Genomic DNA, 17,819 nt, shown 5'->3' with positions numbered 1-17,819 from the left:
CGGCGCCGACATTTCCTCATCGTTTAACTGGAGGTTATTCCGGGGATCAACGCCCCCGCGGCCCGGTCCATGACCAGGCCTCCCGATGGATCAGGGCCTGATCAACTAGGCTGTTACTGCTGGCCGCACGCAGTCCAACGTACGAGCCACAGCCCGGCTGATCCGGCACTGACTTTAGGTATCTGTCCAGCTCTCTCTTGAAGGCAGCCAGGGACTTATTGGCAATTCCCCTAATACTTGATGGGAGGCTGTTGAACAGTTTTGGGCCCCGGACACTTATGGTGTTTTCCCTTAGCGTACCAATGGCGCCCCTACTTTTTATTGGGGTCATTTTGCATCGCCTGCCCAGTCTTTTACTTTCGTAGGGAGTGATTTCTGTGTGCAGATTTGGGACCATTCCTTCCAAGATTTTCCAAGTGTAGATTACGATATATCTCTCCCTCCTGCGTTCCAACGAGTACAAGTCAAGTGCTTCCAAGCGTTCCCAGTAGTTAAGGTGCTTGACAGAACTTATACGTGTAGTAAAGGATCTCTGTACACTCTCTAGATCTGCGATTTCACCTGCTTTGAATGGAGATGTTAATGTACAGCAGTATTCCAGCCTAGAGAGATCAAGTGATTTGAAAAGGATCATCATTGGCTTGGCATCTCTCGGTTTGAAAGTTCTCATTATCCATCCTATCATTTTCTTTGCACGTGCGATCGTGGCACTGTTGTGATCCTTGAAAGTGAGATCCTCAGACATTACTACTCCCAGGTCCCTTACATTATTTTTCCGCTCTATTGTATGGCCGGAGTCAGTAGTATACTCTGTTCTAGTTATTATCTCCTCCAGTTTTCCATAACGGAGTAGTTGGAATTTGTCCTCATTGAACATCATATTGTTTACCGTTGCCCACTGGAAAACTTTGTTTATATCTTCTTGGAGGTTAACCGCGTCCTCAGCAGATGACAGCCTCATGCAGATCCTAGTATCATCCGCAAAGGATGATACGGTGCTGTGGTGTATATCTCTGTCTATGTCTGATATGAGGATAAGGAATAAGATGGGGGCGAGTACTGTGCCTTGTGGAACAGTGCTCTTCACTATGGCAGCCTCCGATTTAACTCTGTTGACCACTACTCTTTGTGTTCGATTTGTTAGGAAGTTGAAGATCCATCTCCCCACTTTCCCAGTTATTCCTTTAGCACGTATTTTATGGGCTATTACGCCATGATCGCATTTGTCAAATGCTTTTGCAAAGTCTGTGTATATTACATCTGCATTCTGATTTTCTTCCAGTGCATCCAAGGTCATGTCATAGTGATCCAGTAGTTGTGAGAGGCAGGAGCGACCTGCCCTGAACCCATGTTGTTTCACACCATCAGTATAGCCAAATAGTGATTTCATTAACACTGTGGCACCATAATTACTGAAAGACAACATACAAATTAATTAAACCGACTTATCCTTCAGTAACCTGAGACGTACATGAGAAAAGAACGGGAGATAACAGTAGAAAGCAAAATTAAAAATAGCAAGAAAAGTGAAGAGAGGACTGGAAGAGAATGAAGATAAACGTGCGAGTAAACCCAAGAACTGCTGCGATCAATGGCCAATACAAATCTACAATAACAAACATAATATAAACGCGTTTACTATTATTGAAGTTCAAGGAAAAATCATTACGTTTATCTTATTGCAAAAGACAAACAATATAAATGATTCAACACAAAAGTCTCCAGGTTCAAAGGCGACATTTGACGCTGAAAAATTCCCAGATTAATCACCTAATAATTTTCAAACTTTCCATTCAAGCCATGGAAGAACTGAGACTCAGGACCACAACAACAGAATTCAAAATGGCCGCTTTAATGCCACTGAACTTTGCGAAAATAGGTGAGGCACCTACTTACCAAATATGCATTGACGAATAATGCAGTCTTAGAAATTGCTGTTGTTGTTGTATTATATTGCCTTGACGAGGAAAGCCAAACCCATAGGGCTAATACAGCGCTTGCGGAAGGGGAGGCAATCAGGTTTGAGCAAAGGAAGAGGAAAGTAACTCTAATTCCTTGATCAAAGATCAAGGTTATATTACATGGACTTGAGTTCTTCAGATAAGAAATCCTGGACATGCGTTAGTTATGAGAATATGTTACGTCTCAGTTGTTCATCATTATGTAAGTTGTGTGTGTGTGTGTTACATCTCGGTGGTTCATTAATGGATCACTGTGCACACCTGTAGAGAAACACAGCTAAGATGTAAGTGATGGTAAATGTTTTCTTCTTTGAATCACCTTGCACTGGTGGGAAACGACCGTATTATATATATATATATATATATATATATATATGTATGTATATATATATATATATATATATATATATATATATATATATATATATATATATATATATATATATATATATATATATTGGTCAATTAGCAAGAACTCATTTAAAATTAAGTCCTTTCTATAATTTTCTCTTATACGTTAAAAAATATATATTTTTTCATTTATGTTAATGTAGAAATTAATAATTTTGTACCAAAAGTACCTTAAAAAACTTCCCTAACCTTATTATAACAAGCGCAATTTAATTTAGCCTAATCAAACTAAATATATTTCAGAGAAGTTTAAAATAATTTAATAAACAAACACAATGAAATATATTTTTGTTAGGTTCAGAATTATTTTTGCGAAATTATTGCATACACAAATTTTCGCTTGCCTTATTCGGCAAGAAGAGCGTTGCTATTTAAGCCAAAATCGCAAGTTTTACCTATTCGGCACGACACACACACACACCGTGTACATCAGGCCCACACTGGAGTATGCAGCACCAGTTTGGAACCCACACCTGGTCAAGCACGTCAAGAAATTAGAGAAAGTGCAAAGGTTTGCAACAAGGCTGGTTCCGGAGCTCAGGGGAATGTCCAACTAAGAAAGGTTAAGGGAAATCGGCCTGACGACACTGGAGAGCAGGAGGATTAGGGGAGACATGATAACGACATACAAAATACTGTACTGAGTGGAATAGATAAGGTGGACAGCGACAGGATGTTCCAGAGAGGGAACACAGAAACAAGGGATCACAACTGGAAGTTGAAGACTCAGATGAGTCAAAGGGATGTTAAGAAGTATTTCTTCAGTCACAGAGTTGTCAGGAAGTGGAATAGTCTATCAAGTGATGTAGTGGAGTCAGGCACCATACATAGTTTTAAGACGAGGTATGATAAAGCTCATGGAGCAGGGAGAGAGAGGACATAGTAGTGATCAGTGACAAGGCGGGACCAGGAGCTGAATCTCGACCTCTGCAACCACAATTAGGTGAGTGTATATATATATATATATACATATATATATATATATATATATATATATATATATATATATATATATAAACATATATACACAGAATCCACTAGGGGAAGAATTCTGTTACTCTAGGCTTCTCGCACTGCAACTACAAACGCTTCTTCAGGAGCAAGAAATTGAAAAGAATGAAATTGAGGAAAATCCCAGCAGGTGTGTCATGGTCCATGACGATGAAGTATAGTATGTGAGCAGTATTTAAAGTTAACTGCATATGTGTTTATGTTTCCAAGGAGCTGTCTGTTGAATGTTTAGATCTGGAAGAAGCATATGATGAGACAGAGTGAGGAGTGATATAGCTGATGCTGCAAATGCATGGACTAGGTGGATGAGCTACCCTATCCTTACTAAAACCCGGATTCCAATTAACTGCTAGGTGAATAGGGGAAGCAGGTGTAAGATTAACACCCATGTATCTGGTAGATAAGACACATAGGCAACATTTAGGCAACTTTATTCCGAAACATTTCGCCTACACAGTAGGCTTCTTCAGTCGAGTACAGAAAGTAGGCAGGAGCAGTAGAGATGTGAAGACGTTGTAATCAGTCCATCACCCTTGAAGTCGTAGATTTGAGGATGTCAGTCCCTCAGCCTGGAGAAGTTCTGTTCCAGACTTTGGAACAGAGGCACAACTGTAAGGAGACTTACCCACAAATGTGGGTGTAAAATAGTTGCCCCACACCTATCTTCCTTGTAGCCTACTCTATTCAATAAATATCCTCCTATTTGGCACATAAGCCTAACATTTAATTTCAGGCAGAAAGAGGACCAAAGAACGTCAAAGGAAACAAGCCACAGTGATGGTCTTTCTTGGATTATCCTGGCTTACTAACCTTCTGGGTAAATCTGAAAAGTTTTTGCTTCCTCTTCCTCTTCATAAAGATCAACTAAACCTGGCTGCCACTTGCAAATTCACCTGCACCCTATCAAGTATGCCCTGATTCTCCAGATATGGATTAAACTAAACTTTCAAGTGTATTTACACAGATACACTCCTGTCGGTGTATATACATAATTATACACCACTCAGTGTATATACACTGATATACACCTCTCAACGTATATATATATATATATATATTATACATATATATATATATATATATATATATATATATATATATATATATATATATATATATATATATATATATATATAATATATATATATATATACATCACATCTCTCGGTGTATATTTTGGTACCACGTAGGGCATTGGAAGCACGTTCGGCTCACAACCGAAATTACTCTGGGTCGAACCCTGGGCGTGGCGGCCGGCGGGATGCATTGGCAAATTCTCTATACACCTGCTGCCCTGTTACCTCTAATAGTCATAAGTAATAGCACCTTTAGTTTACATCTGATGGACCTGAGTTCGATCCCAGCACAAGTGAATGCGTTGAACACGTTTCGTTACACCTGCGCTTGTGTTTGTCTAGCAGTAAGTAGGTACCTGGGTGTTAGTCGACTGCTGTGGGTCGTATCCTGTGGGACAAGATTAACTTAAGTTGCCCGAAATACACTGCATAACCAGAGGCTTTCTATATAGTATGTCACTGATGTCAGCTATGATCTGTAATAGTTATATCATGTATTTGTAGAAATAATTATTATTATTATTAAGATGAACCAAGGACCCCATGGAAATAAGCCCCATATAATAAGTTTATTGTGTTATCCTAGGTTTTAATAACCCAGTTTTAGTATTGTAACCAGGGTTAATAATCCAAACACCCCAATGAAAATAAGTCACACTGTCTGACTTTATTTGGTAATCCTAGGTTCAGTTCTACCATCAGCTACTGGGATCACCATTAACCACAACCAGTGAAAAAGGCTAACAACCACCATCCACAATCAGTGAATACAATCAACAACAGTCAACAGCTATATAAAACTATTGCATAAGTTTAAAATTATGCATATCTAAATAAACAATTTATATATATATATATATATATATATATATATATATATATATATAATATATATATATATATATATATATATATATATATATATATATATATATATATATATATATATATATATATATATATATGCAATAAGATCACAGTAAACAGGTGATTTTCGAATATGCAAAACAACCACTCCGAAAGAATAGAGAAATTCCAAGCGCTTTCGTGACTACTCACATTATCAAGGAACTATGAAAGTAAAGCATCCAAGGAAGCTATATAAGGGGTCTGGCCAACACCTCACTATCAGATCCCACAACGGTTAAACACCTGACGCGTGCCGGACCAACTGGACAGGTCCTTTGCACAACTCACCAACAAACTATTCTACCCAAGAAAATTTAAAAATTATTATTTGTCCAGTGTATTATTAAATTCTTCCCAAATTCTATTAATTATAAATGGATCTAATTTATATAAACCAAAGGAAATATTCATATTATTGTCAAAACTGCTTTTTATGAAACAAGATTCAATTATATTCCTGTCGACCATGGACTTGCTTGATACTACTTTCTCAACTTTTTGAAAATCAATTGGATGGTTAAAATCTCTTACATGAATAAATAGAGCATACGGTCAAACTGGTAAAAATCTCGAACTAAGATTAAAACAACATAAATATAGCATTAGAACTGGACAAGATTCCAATGCTCTATTTATTCATGTAAGAGATTTTAACCATCCAATTGATTTTCAAAAAGTTGAGAAAGTAGTATCAAGCAAGTCCATGGTCGACAGGAATATAATTGAATCTTGTTTCATAAAAAGCAGTTTTGACAATAATATGAATATTTCCTTTGGTTTATATAAATTAGATCCATTTATAATTAATAGAATTTGGGAAGAATTTAATAATACACTGGACAAATAATAATTTTTAAATTTTCTTGGGTAGAATAGTTTGTTGGTGAGTTGTGCAAAGGACCTGTCCAGTTGGGCCGGCGCGCGTCAGGTGTTTAACCGTTGTGGGATCTGATAGTGAGGTGTTGGCCAGACCCCTTATATAGCTTCCTTGGATGCTTTACTTTCATAGTTCCTTGATAATGTGAGTAGTCACGAAAGCGCTTGGAATTTCTCAATTCTTTATATATATATATATATATATATATATATATATATATATATATATATATATATATATATATATATATATATATATATATATATATATATATATATATATTTATATATAAAATTGTGGTGGAGCGTTAAACCCGTACGGATTATACAGCGCCTGTGGGAGGATGATGGCAGGCATTCAGGCTCAATTCAGGGAACTGGAGCACAAATCCAATTACCTAGATCAAGAGCCCCTCACCAGCGTCAAGGAACCTCCCGTAAGGGGATAAAAATATATAACAGTTTACCATATTCTGTAGTTTTCGTTTTCTACTTATATGTTTAAAGAAAACTGAATATTTAAAGTTGAGGGTAAGCTAGTATAAAAATATGTCCCTCCCACATATTATAATGCATGATACTTTTTAAAGACATTCGAACACTACGGTGTATTTATTGAAATAATATTTGAAGCAGTACCAATTTAATTACCTTGAATATCAAGGTTGGCGACTGGCAACGTACTCGCCTCACACACTGAGTGTCTGTGGTTCAGTCCTCAGGATGGGTAGAAACATTTGGCATGTTTCCTGATACTTGCTGTCCCTGTTCACCTACCAGTAAGTAGGTATCTGGGTGTTATGGAATCCCGGGGAAGACATGATTAAAGGACCCAAATGGAAATAAGACAGACAGTCCTCGATGATCCACTGATTTTAGTGGGTTATCCTAGACTGGGTTCAGATTTTTAACTTGGAGAGTTAGCATCCTGGGATAACCCAATTAAGTCCACACGCCATCGGGGTCTGTTTTATTTCCACTGGGGTCCTTTAATTGTGTCACCCTAGGGTTCCACCCACAACATTCTAGTAACACCCAGGTACCTACTTAGTGTTAAGTGACCAGGGGCAGCAGGTATAAGGCAACACGCCCAACGTCTCCCGTACCAGGGACAGATTCGCTCAGTGTGAGCTGAAAACTCTACCAAGCAGCCGTGAGCACGAGCAAGAACCTTCAATAAATGTCCTTAAATATTACACAAGTGTAAAGAATAAAAGGCACGATACAGTAACTGGAGAAATACACAAATAATCCACATATGACCCGGTCATGAACCGGGCCATGGGGGCGCTGACCCCCGGAACGCTCTCCAAGTATACTCCAGGTATAGGAGATTTAAACTTATGATGATGTTTCGGTCTCGCTTGGACCATTAACAAGTCAGGCCGAAACGTCGTCATAAGCTTCTTTCTCCTATGTGCTGGTTATGTGTGTACTCTGTACACGTGTCTTATATCCAGTTTGTCGATATCACTCCAATGTTTACAACCTTCACTACCTCTAAAATATTAACTTACCTTGTCAAACAATTGACGCCATTTCTGAAAGGAAGAATTGAAGAATAATTAAACTCATATAAGTGTTTAAATATGCTAGTATACTCGTGTTACACGAAATAATATAAAAAATTATGGGAAAATGTAAATAAATTTCATGAAGATTTTCTTGTAACTTTCAGAAACTTATCTCTTAATAATGTGGCCTTAAGCTGAGGGAAGGCTAATGAGACTTTACGTAATTCATAGGATCTAAACCCAATTAACTAAAATAAGCAAAGGAAAGACAAGCATGACAATTTAAAACAAACACACGAAAGAGAGACACACATGACCAGTTAGGACACGAGAGCATCACAACTCTCACACCTCGTCAGCTGCTGTATTAAATAAAGGAAACATGTATTCACCACTACACCAATAAAACTTCAGAGCACTTACGTCAGTCAGCAGTTCTCTCCTAGCCTCGGCCTCGTCAGAATCTGAGTCGGATTCGGTCTCGACGCCGTCTATAGGCTCAAGGTCGTCCTCCAAGTCACTCAGAGTGGCCAGCATGCGATCCATGGACCTGAGGATATCATCCTCAGCTGGAAGGGGCTTGGGTGCCACCTTTTCCTTAGTTTTGGCGTCAGGGGGACTTCCTTTAAGCGTCAGGAATCGGCGGTATTCGTCGCTGCTGATGGTAATGTCCCCGTTTCCGTTCCCGTTATTATTGGCGTCATCGGACACCACCTTGAGGATGTGGTTCTTCTCCAGCCTACGACGTGGACTGCGAGGCTGCGGCCGCGGCGAGCTGAAGTCGTCTCGGAGGTCGTCCCTCAGGGACCTGTGATCGTCGGAGAAGGAGGTCGAAACGGCGCTCTCGTCTCCGTCAGACATGGCTTCCACTATGGCTGTTGGAGCTCGAGGGAGTGGAGAGACGGTGGGAGGCGTAGACAGGGTGGGAGCTGGGGATATTGTGGGCGTCTCGGAAGGTGTGGCCGAGGTGGTGGGCGTGACGGTGAGTGGCGTGGTGCTAGTGGACGTAGGGGGACCGTTGATGGGGCGTGAACGATCCCCATCCCCGCCGTTGCCGCCATCTCCCGCCACGTGAGCCAGGTCAGCGATCACCACCTCGCCGCCCCACGACACCCGCACCATCGTGTTCACTAAGAAGCTACAAGAGGTTACCAGCAAAAAAACAAGTAACCAGAGATTATGGGAGGTACCCAGGTATCGCCAGGGTTAAATGCAAGTTATCGCTGGCCATCACAGGTTACAGCAGTAGTCGAAAAGTCAACAGAAATTACGGAAATATCAAGTCAAAAAGTTGCTGTTTAACACCAGATTTTATCCTCATATAATGATTAAGAATGTGTTCATTAATAAGCAGTTGTAACACGCACTTATTATAGTAAAAAAAATCACTCGAACTCACAGTCCTTAATTTACAGCTTTCCAAAATTCTACTTCTTCTATGGGTTTCTGAAATTATATTATTTTTCCTTAATATAAACAGAAACCGTCAAGAGCACCGTTTAAAATCTTGCACAAAGCTCACTGCGGAATACGGAGTGGCCACTGCAATAAGACACTTAACACTTTCTGTTGCACAAAATCCTTCGGTGTCATTCCTCTACTCTGGGAATTATAGATAAGAACACCAAGCCCCTCATCACCACTTACTGTTAGTAGGTTATATGCCATTTCGCAGACATTGCGTTAAGACACTGAAATTCTCTTCACCAATATCTCTCATAATTCAATGGGGCACTTACTAAAGTTTCTCCACTTAATTAACAGTTTATCGTAAACTCATGACAATTCACTACCTTTCTGAAACTTATCAGTGATACACACAAAGTTCGCGTGACTCACTCTACAGTATCCACGAAGATTACTTAGCCATATAAACTGACATTTTATTGAAGGCACCGACGCTCTGAGAGGCACAGGGAAGCGAGGTTGTAGATCTCTCTAGTACCACAGATCACACCGGATCGTGAACAGAGTGAACCTGCCGACTAAGACAAGTTAAAAGACTTATTGATAGTGACAGCATAATAAGATCACTAGCAGTGTTGCGAAAGGAGGTAGATGAAGGAGCTGTCTTTGTTCTACTGATGACGATGGGTTGACGGGATTATTTTGCGTTTTGACGAGTATTTCCGATATTGGAAATGTGAATTTTTTTTCCTGATATCGGAAGCGAGTTTTACCAGTGAGGTGGCCTGAGGTTGACGGGGTTTCAGATAGCTAGGGTTGGGAAAGGTGACAAAGAATAAATACTGGAGTCGTGACACCTCAGTCAGGAACGTAACGGATTTCAGGCTTGTGGACCACCAACTAGGAAAAGCTGGGGCGGGTATTAACAAAAAAAATAGTTTTAAGGTTAAGAAAAACCCAGAGAACGCTGGGAAAGATGTTATTGTTTAGGGCCAGACTTTGGTCACAAGAGTGTGTTCGCAAGTGACGGTGGTGGAGCTTCCTTCATGCCTCACACCACTCTGCACCACCACAACTCAGTACCCACAACTGCCTAAGACACAGCCTAGACATGTTTCCATTGTGAAGGGTTTTTACCATCTCTGCGTATCCCTCCTCTCAGCCAACCAAGTCAGTCTCAGTGTGCCACTAACGTCGTACCCTGACACATAACCTAAGTGGTAAGTCTCACACTGGCGAACTTCATCAATGACAAATATTAAACAGGGTCGTTGCCACCATAAACGTTTACTTATGTTTCTCTTGTAAAAGTCTGATTCGATAACGTTGCTTCTCCAACAACTGAATTATGTAAACGTAATTCCAGAGCTCCTTTAAACGTTTATTCCCTTAAACGTTTATTCTGGAAAGCCGTTCTCTTAAGTCTTGCAAACCTGGAAACAGAAAAAATAAAACTGTATCAACACTCATATTTATCTTAGATTATATATTTACATATCTTATTTTAATATTATACCTTCCACGTGTTAAAATATACGAACAAAAATTAAGGTCAGAGTCGAGGGTGTATACACCAAGTGTAGTATACAGTATCTCTCGTTGTATACACACTAAGAGTTAACTTGAATTTCTATAGCAAAGATTAAAATATTCGTGACTGGTGTACATGTAACACGTAGCCTCAACAACCCTCGCGTGGTCTATAGAATTTAAACCTTAACATACAAATCAACAAACATCATTACACTAATGATACGTAACACCATCAAGTTGATGAACAAGTCAAATGCAGCATCTGAGTTACACATGTGACTTATTCATCAACCAACAACCTCAAGATCCCCCCCTCCCCCCCTCCCCCCTCTCCCCCCGATCTTCCTCCAAAAAGTAAAACAATATATACTTATTTTTTAGTCTACTAAGTGTTTTTGGCACTAAATTAACCTGTCAATCTAACCTAACTTTGATAAATTGTACCGAATTTAAATAAGTGAATTAATACGCGATAAAGTGACTTAATAAGTTATAAAGTGATACAGCAGGTGAGTTAGTAAGTTATAAAACAATAAAGTAAATTAGTGTGAGATAAAGTAATACTGTAAGTAAATTATTACATTAGAAATTAGTATATTAAGTTACACAATGATACAATGGAAAAGTGTAAAGTATAAAGTAATGCATTAAGGTAATTAATAAATTATAAATAAATAATGATACTTGGCAAAGGTTACAGAGTAATACTTTTAACAGAATTAAAGTTTCAAGTTGATGTTATATACACCGAGAGTTGTATACCTGTATACACCCACATTTGTATCCCTTTATACACCCGCAGTTGTATACCTGTATACACCCACAGTTGTATCCCTTTATACACCCGCAGTTGTATACCTGTATACACCCACAGTTGTATCCCTTTATACACCCGCAGTTGTATACCTGTATACACCGAGAGTTGTATCCCTGTATACACCGAGAGTTGTATCCCTCTATACACCGAGAGTTGTATCTCTGTATACACACAGTTGTATACCTGTATACACCGAGAGTTGTATACCTGCATACACCGAGTTGTATACCTGTATACACAGTTGTATACCTGTATACACAGAGAGGTGTGTATTCGCATAGACATCGAGATTATTATAATAAAAAAGAAGAGCTAAACCCATTAGGGTTTAGCGAGAGGTATGTACCTGTATACACACCTCTCGGTATGTATCTATCAGTGCATGCATATATATATATATATATATATATATATATATATATATATATATATATATATATATATATATATATATATATATATGAACATACATACCTACATACACACACATATATACATACATACATACATACATGCATACATACATATATATACATATGTGGGAGACGGCCGACTTGTTGGAAAAATATATATATATATATATATATATATATATATATATATATATATATATATATATATATTTATTTATTATTATCACACTGGCCGATTCCCACCAAGGCAGGGTGGCCCGAAAAAGAAAAACTTTCACCATCATTCACTCCTCACTGTCTTGCCAGAAGGTGCTTTACACTACAGTTTTTAAACTGCAACATTAACACCCCTCCTTCAGAGTGCAGGCACTGTACTTCCCATCTCCAGGACTCAAGTCCGGCCTGCCGGTTTCCCTGAACCCCTTCATAAATGTTACTTTGCTCACACTCCAACAGCACGTCAAGTATTAAAAACCATTTGTCTCCATTCACTCCTATCAAACACGCTCACGCATGCCTGCTGGAAGTCCAAGCCCCCTCGCACACAAAACCTCCTTTACCCCCTCCCTTCAACCTTTCCTAGGCCGACCCCTACCCCGCCTTCCTTCCACTACAGACTGATACACTCTTGAAGTCACTCTGTTTCGCTCCATTCTCTCTACATGTCCGAACCACCTCAACAACCCTTCCTCAGCCCTCTGGACAACAGTTTTGGTAATCCCGCACCTCCTCCTAACTTCCAAACTACGAATTCTCTGCATTATATTCATACCACACATTGCCCTCAGACATGACATCTCCACTGCCTCCAGCCTTCTCCTCGCTGCAACATTCATCACCCATGCTTCACACCCATATAAGAGCTTTGGTAAAACTATACTCTCATACATTCCCCTCTTTGCCTCCAAGGACAAAGTTCTTTGTCTCCACAGACTCCTAAGTGCACCACTCGCCCTTTTCCCCTCATCAATTCTATGATTCACCTCATCTTTCATAGACCCATCTGCTGACACGTCCACTCCCAAATATCTGAATACATTCACCTCCTCCATACTCTCTCCCTCCAATCTGATATCCAATCTTTCATCACCTAATCTTTTTGCTATCCTCATAACCTTACTCTTTCCTGTATTCACTTTTAATTTTCTTCTTTTGCACACCCTACCAAATTCATCCACCAATCTCTGCAACTTCTCTTCACAATCTCCCAATAGCACAGTGTCATCAGCAAAGAGCAACTGTGACAACTCCCACTTTATGTGTGATTCTTTATCTTTTAACTCCACGCCTCTTGCCAAGACCCTCGCATTTACTTCTCTTACAACCCCATCTATAAATATATTAAACAACCACGGTGACATCACACATCCTTGTCTAAGGCTTACTTTTACTGGGAAATAATTTCCCTCTTTCCTACATACTCTAACTTGAGCCTCACTATCCTCGTAAAAACTCTTCACTGCTTTCGGTAACCTACCTCCTACACCATACACCTGCAACATCTGCCACATTGCCCCCCTATCCACCCTGTCATACACCTTTTCCAAATCCATAAATGCCACAAAGACCTCTTTAGCCTTATCTAAATACTGTTCACTTATATGTTTCACTGTAAACACCTGGTCCACACACCCCCTACCTTTCCTAAAGCCTCCTTGTTCATCTGCTATCCTATTCTCCGTCTTACTCTTAATTCTTTCAATTATAACTCTACCATACACTTTACCAGGTATACTCAACAGACTTATCCCCTTATAATTTTTGCACTCTCTCTTGTCCCCTTTGCCTTTATACAAAGGAACTATGCATGCTCTCTGCCAATCCCTAGGTACCTTACCCTCTTTCATACATTTATTAAATAATTGCACCAACCACTCCAAAACTATATCCCCACCTGCTTTTAACAATTCTATCTTTATCCCATCAATCCCGGCTTAGGGGATAAAGATAGATAAAGAGATACGAATATGTAAAACTGGTCAATTAGCAAGAACTCCTTTAAAATTAAGTCCTTTCTAAAATTTTCCCTTGTACGTTTAAAGATATATATTTTTTCATTAATGTTGTTGTAAAAATTTATAATTTTGCACCAAAAGAATCTTAGAAAACTTACCTAACCTTATTATAACAAGCATAATTTATTTTAACCTAATCCAACTAAATATATTTTAGATACGTTTACTAATAATTTAATACTAAACAAATACAATGAAATATATTTTTTTCGTAAGGTTCAGAATGATTTTGGCGAAATTATTGCATACACAAATTTTCACTTGTCCTATATGGCAAGATGAGCGTTGCTATTTAAGCCAAGATCGCAAGTTCTGCCTATTCGGCACGACATTATATATATATATATATATATATATATATATATATATATATATATATATATATATATATATATATATATATATATATATATATATATATATATATATATATATATATATATATATATATATATATATATATATATAATATATATATATATATATATATATATATATATATATATATATATATATATATATATATATATATATATATAATATATATATATTATATATATATATATATAATATATATATATATATATATATATATATATATATATATATATATATATATATATATATATATATATATATATATATATATATATATATATATATATATATATAATACGTTCAAAGATGTATTTTTTAATTTAGGTTATTGTAAAAATTAATAATTTTGAACGAAAAGAACCTTAGAAAACTTACCTAACGTTGTTATAATAATCTCAATTTAATTTATCCTAACCCAGCTAAATATATTTTTTCGTTAGGTTCAGAATGATTTTTGCGAAATTATTGCGTACACAAATTTTAGCTTGCCTTATTCGGCAAGAAGAGCGTTCCTATTCGGCACGAGAGAGAGAGAGACAGACAGACAGACAGACAGAGAGATTTACTTTAATCCCTGTTTTAAATATTAAAGTAACTTTGGTGGTATGCAGGTTATATGCAGCCTTAATGACCCTCAAGTAGTTGGTAGGCTTTAAACTTAATAAAACAACCAACTACTTCCAAAGTAATACAAGAGAATTAGTCAACGTAATATATTAAGAGAATTACAGAGTAACCTGAGCTGAGTAAATACTACAACCGTGATTTTCAGTCACGTTGAAATACCCAAAAATAAAAAAAAAAAAACACCAGGCAGGAGGTGCATGTTATTATTGTTTACAAAGGGAGGTGGTGGTGCATGTAATAGTAGGGCAGTGAAAGTAATCACTGTGAGAATGTGAACATGTGACGAATATACCAGTGAAAGACGATGAGGGATGGCCGTTTTGGTGGTGGGACTTGTGGTAGTTTGGGCAATCATGATGGTGATACTGGTAGTGAGGGTTGCAATGGTGGGGATTATGATGGTGGTGTAGGTGTTGGGGAGTGTGGTTGTGTTGGTAGTCGAGATTATGATGATGTTGGTGGGGATTGTGGTTGTGGAGATGGTGGTAGTGGTGGTGGATTCAGGTGGTTGTGGTGGTGTATATCATAGTAACCTGGTATACACTACCACAACCTCTACCCTGTTCCAAATGACAGTTACATTGTAGAAACAAAGGTTAGCTATGGTTCTTTGTCGTATTCCAGTAACAGGATGGTAGGCAGCAAAATCTAAGCAATTAGTCCTGTCTTGTCATAAGATTGTGAAACGGAAGCCGGTTAAATGTTTTACACTCTGGCAGGATCGCTGGTCTTTTTCTGCCTCATGAGCATGTAAGATGGCAGTTAAACATTGGACATTTATACTTGCATTCAATATACAATTTGCTTTCCCCTGTTTCGTAATACTTAAATTCTTATTCCTGTATTTTTTTTCCAATTGGGAAGGCTTGGTCTTAGACCAGGTTGTAGGAGGCGATTATCCCAGCAACCATGTCAGCCTTGACAGATGGACGCTTATTATTATTATTATTATTATTATTAAGACTCAGGCCATCTCCCACAAAGGTAGGGTGACCCAACAAGAAAGACAACACTTTCACTGTCACTCATTCAATCACTGTCTTGCCAGAAGGGCGCCGACATTACAATTCATAAATGTTACCTTACTTACACTCCAACAGATCGTCGATTAACTTTCCCCCACAAGACTGTTGTATGTTCAAGCCCCTCGCATGCAAAACATCCTTTAACCACTTCTCTCCAACCTTTTCTAGAATGATCCCTATCCTTCCTTCCCTTTATATGCCCTCCTAATTATCCTCTTTTTCTCTATCATTTCTAAATGACTAAACCACCTTAACAACTCCTCATCCCTCTGAATAATATTTTTATTAATTGGATACATCAGCAGTGTTGATATTCTACACCGTGGGAACAAAACCTACATATGTGTCCCTGTCATATCCCATCACACAGGATAAGTTTCATACATCAAGTGATGAAAAGTGTCAGTCTGAGCTGGGTGACTCCAGGAAGACAATGAGGATATCGTCAATCATTCCACTAAAGGTTCAGCAGCTACGGAAGCATCGAAGGTTTGTTGCAATAGAGCCGGAGTTACTATTACTTGGTCATTACCATCTCTCAGGATGATCTGTCTCACATATACGGGGAAAGTAACTTATAAAGATATCATCATCACAGGACCAGACAAACTAATATAAAAAACTAAAATACACTAAATTACGTATCTATAAATCTGTACATATAGTGTAGACTAATAATTGCAAACCTGACTTGTCAATGAGAAGGGAAGAATATAAATGGAAGGAGGTATGGGTAAATATGTGGTTGTTAGATAAGGTTTTGTCAGGAAACAGGACAAGTGTTTCCTGAAGTGGGTCTTAGTCATATGATGACCCGCCACTGGAGCTTTTAGTCATATGACCGAGGCCTTTCGCTGGCTTACCGGTTCACCGATTTAAAAATTAATGGTTATTATTTTAACAATTTTTGATCTTCATATGCGGTGGTGATTACTATGAGTGAGGGTGGAGATGATTTTTGGTTCTAGTCGGCTTTTTTTTTGCACTGGGTGTAGTAATGGTGGTGATGATGTTGGCGATAGTGGGGTGGTGATGGTGAAGGCAGGGCGGCCGTGGTGATGTTAGCTGTGGTAGCTGCAGGGTGGTGATGGTAATGTACATGTTCTTAATCAACATCTACCACACTCACTGACCGGCATCATGACCTACCCTTCATCACCCAAACAATTTTCTCAGCATCACTAGATCAAACACCACTTCCCAATTAGCATCACATCCACTCCAATCATTTAATTTCCCTTTCTTTATCCTTACCACCAACTCCACTTCCCAGCCCTCCAGCATCCTCACTAGTGACTATTTCCCAATTATCCACGGGGCTAACTCCACTTCCCCCCACACTCTAGCCTCCGTGGACGTCACCGCATCACTCAGTGTTTAGGAGAGGAGGAAGGAGTGAGCACCAAGGCCACCGTGCGAGCACGTACGCACGCACACGCATACTATCGCTAGAAAAATCACATAGAGGCTAAGGGACTGAACACCTATCAAGGCTCAGGGCCCGAACAACTATCAAGGTTCAGGGCCCGAACAACTATCAAGGCTCAGGGCCCGAACAACTATCAAGGTTCAGGGCCCGAACAACTATCAAGGCTCAGGGCCCGAACAACTATCAAGGTTCAGGGCCCGAATAACTATCAAGGTTCAGGGTCCGAACAATTATCAAGGCTCAGGGCCCGAACAACTATAAAGACTCAGGGCCCAAACAACTATCAAGGCTCACGGTCCGAACTATCAAGGCTGAGGGCCCGAACTACTACCAAGGCTCCGGGCCCGGACAACTATCAAGATTCAGGGCCCGAAAAACTATCAAGGCTCAGGGCCCGAACAATTATCAAGACCCGAA

At 38.8% G+C, this 17,819-nt stretch overlaps 1 protein-coding gene across 1 annotated transcript in view; it reads right to left on the bottom strand.

Annotated features, from left to right (window-relative positions):
* The window catches only part of LOC128695033 (uncharacterized), a 475,326-nt gene that overhangs the window by 295,721 nt on the left and 161,786 nt on the right, over positions 1–17,819 (bottom strand). Inside the window, exons 3-4 of the mRNA XM_053785424.2 lie at positions 8,182–10,598; positions 7,762–7,785 (exon numbers count right to left, since the gene is read on the bottom strand). Of these exons, the coding sequence (XP_053641399.2) occupies positions 7,762–7,785; positions 8,182–8,880 (723 nt within the window). The 5' untranslated portion in view covers positions 8,881–10,598. The remainder of the gene's footprint in view (positions 1–7,761; positions 7,786–8,181; positions 10,599–17,819) is intronic.

Source organism: Cherax quadricarinatus, chromosome 35, assembly GCF_038502225.1.
Source record: "Cherax quadricarinatus isolate ZL_2023a chromosome 35, ASM3850222v1, whole genome shotgun sequence".
Classification (NCBI taxonomy): Eukaryota; Metazoa; Arthropoda; class Malacostraca; order Decapoda; family Parastacidae; genus Cherax; species Cherax quadricarinatus.
Note: the sequence above shows the minus strand (reverse complement) of the source record. Positions and strands in the feature narration are given on the sequence as shown.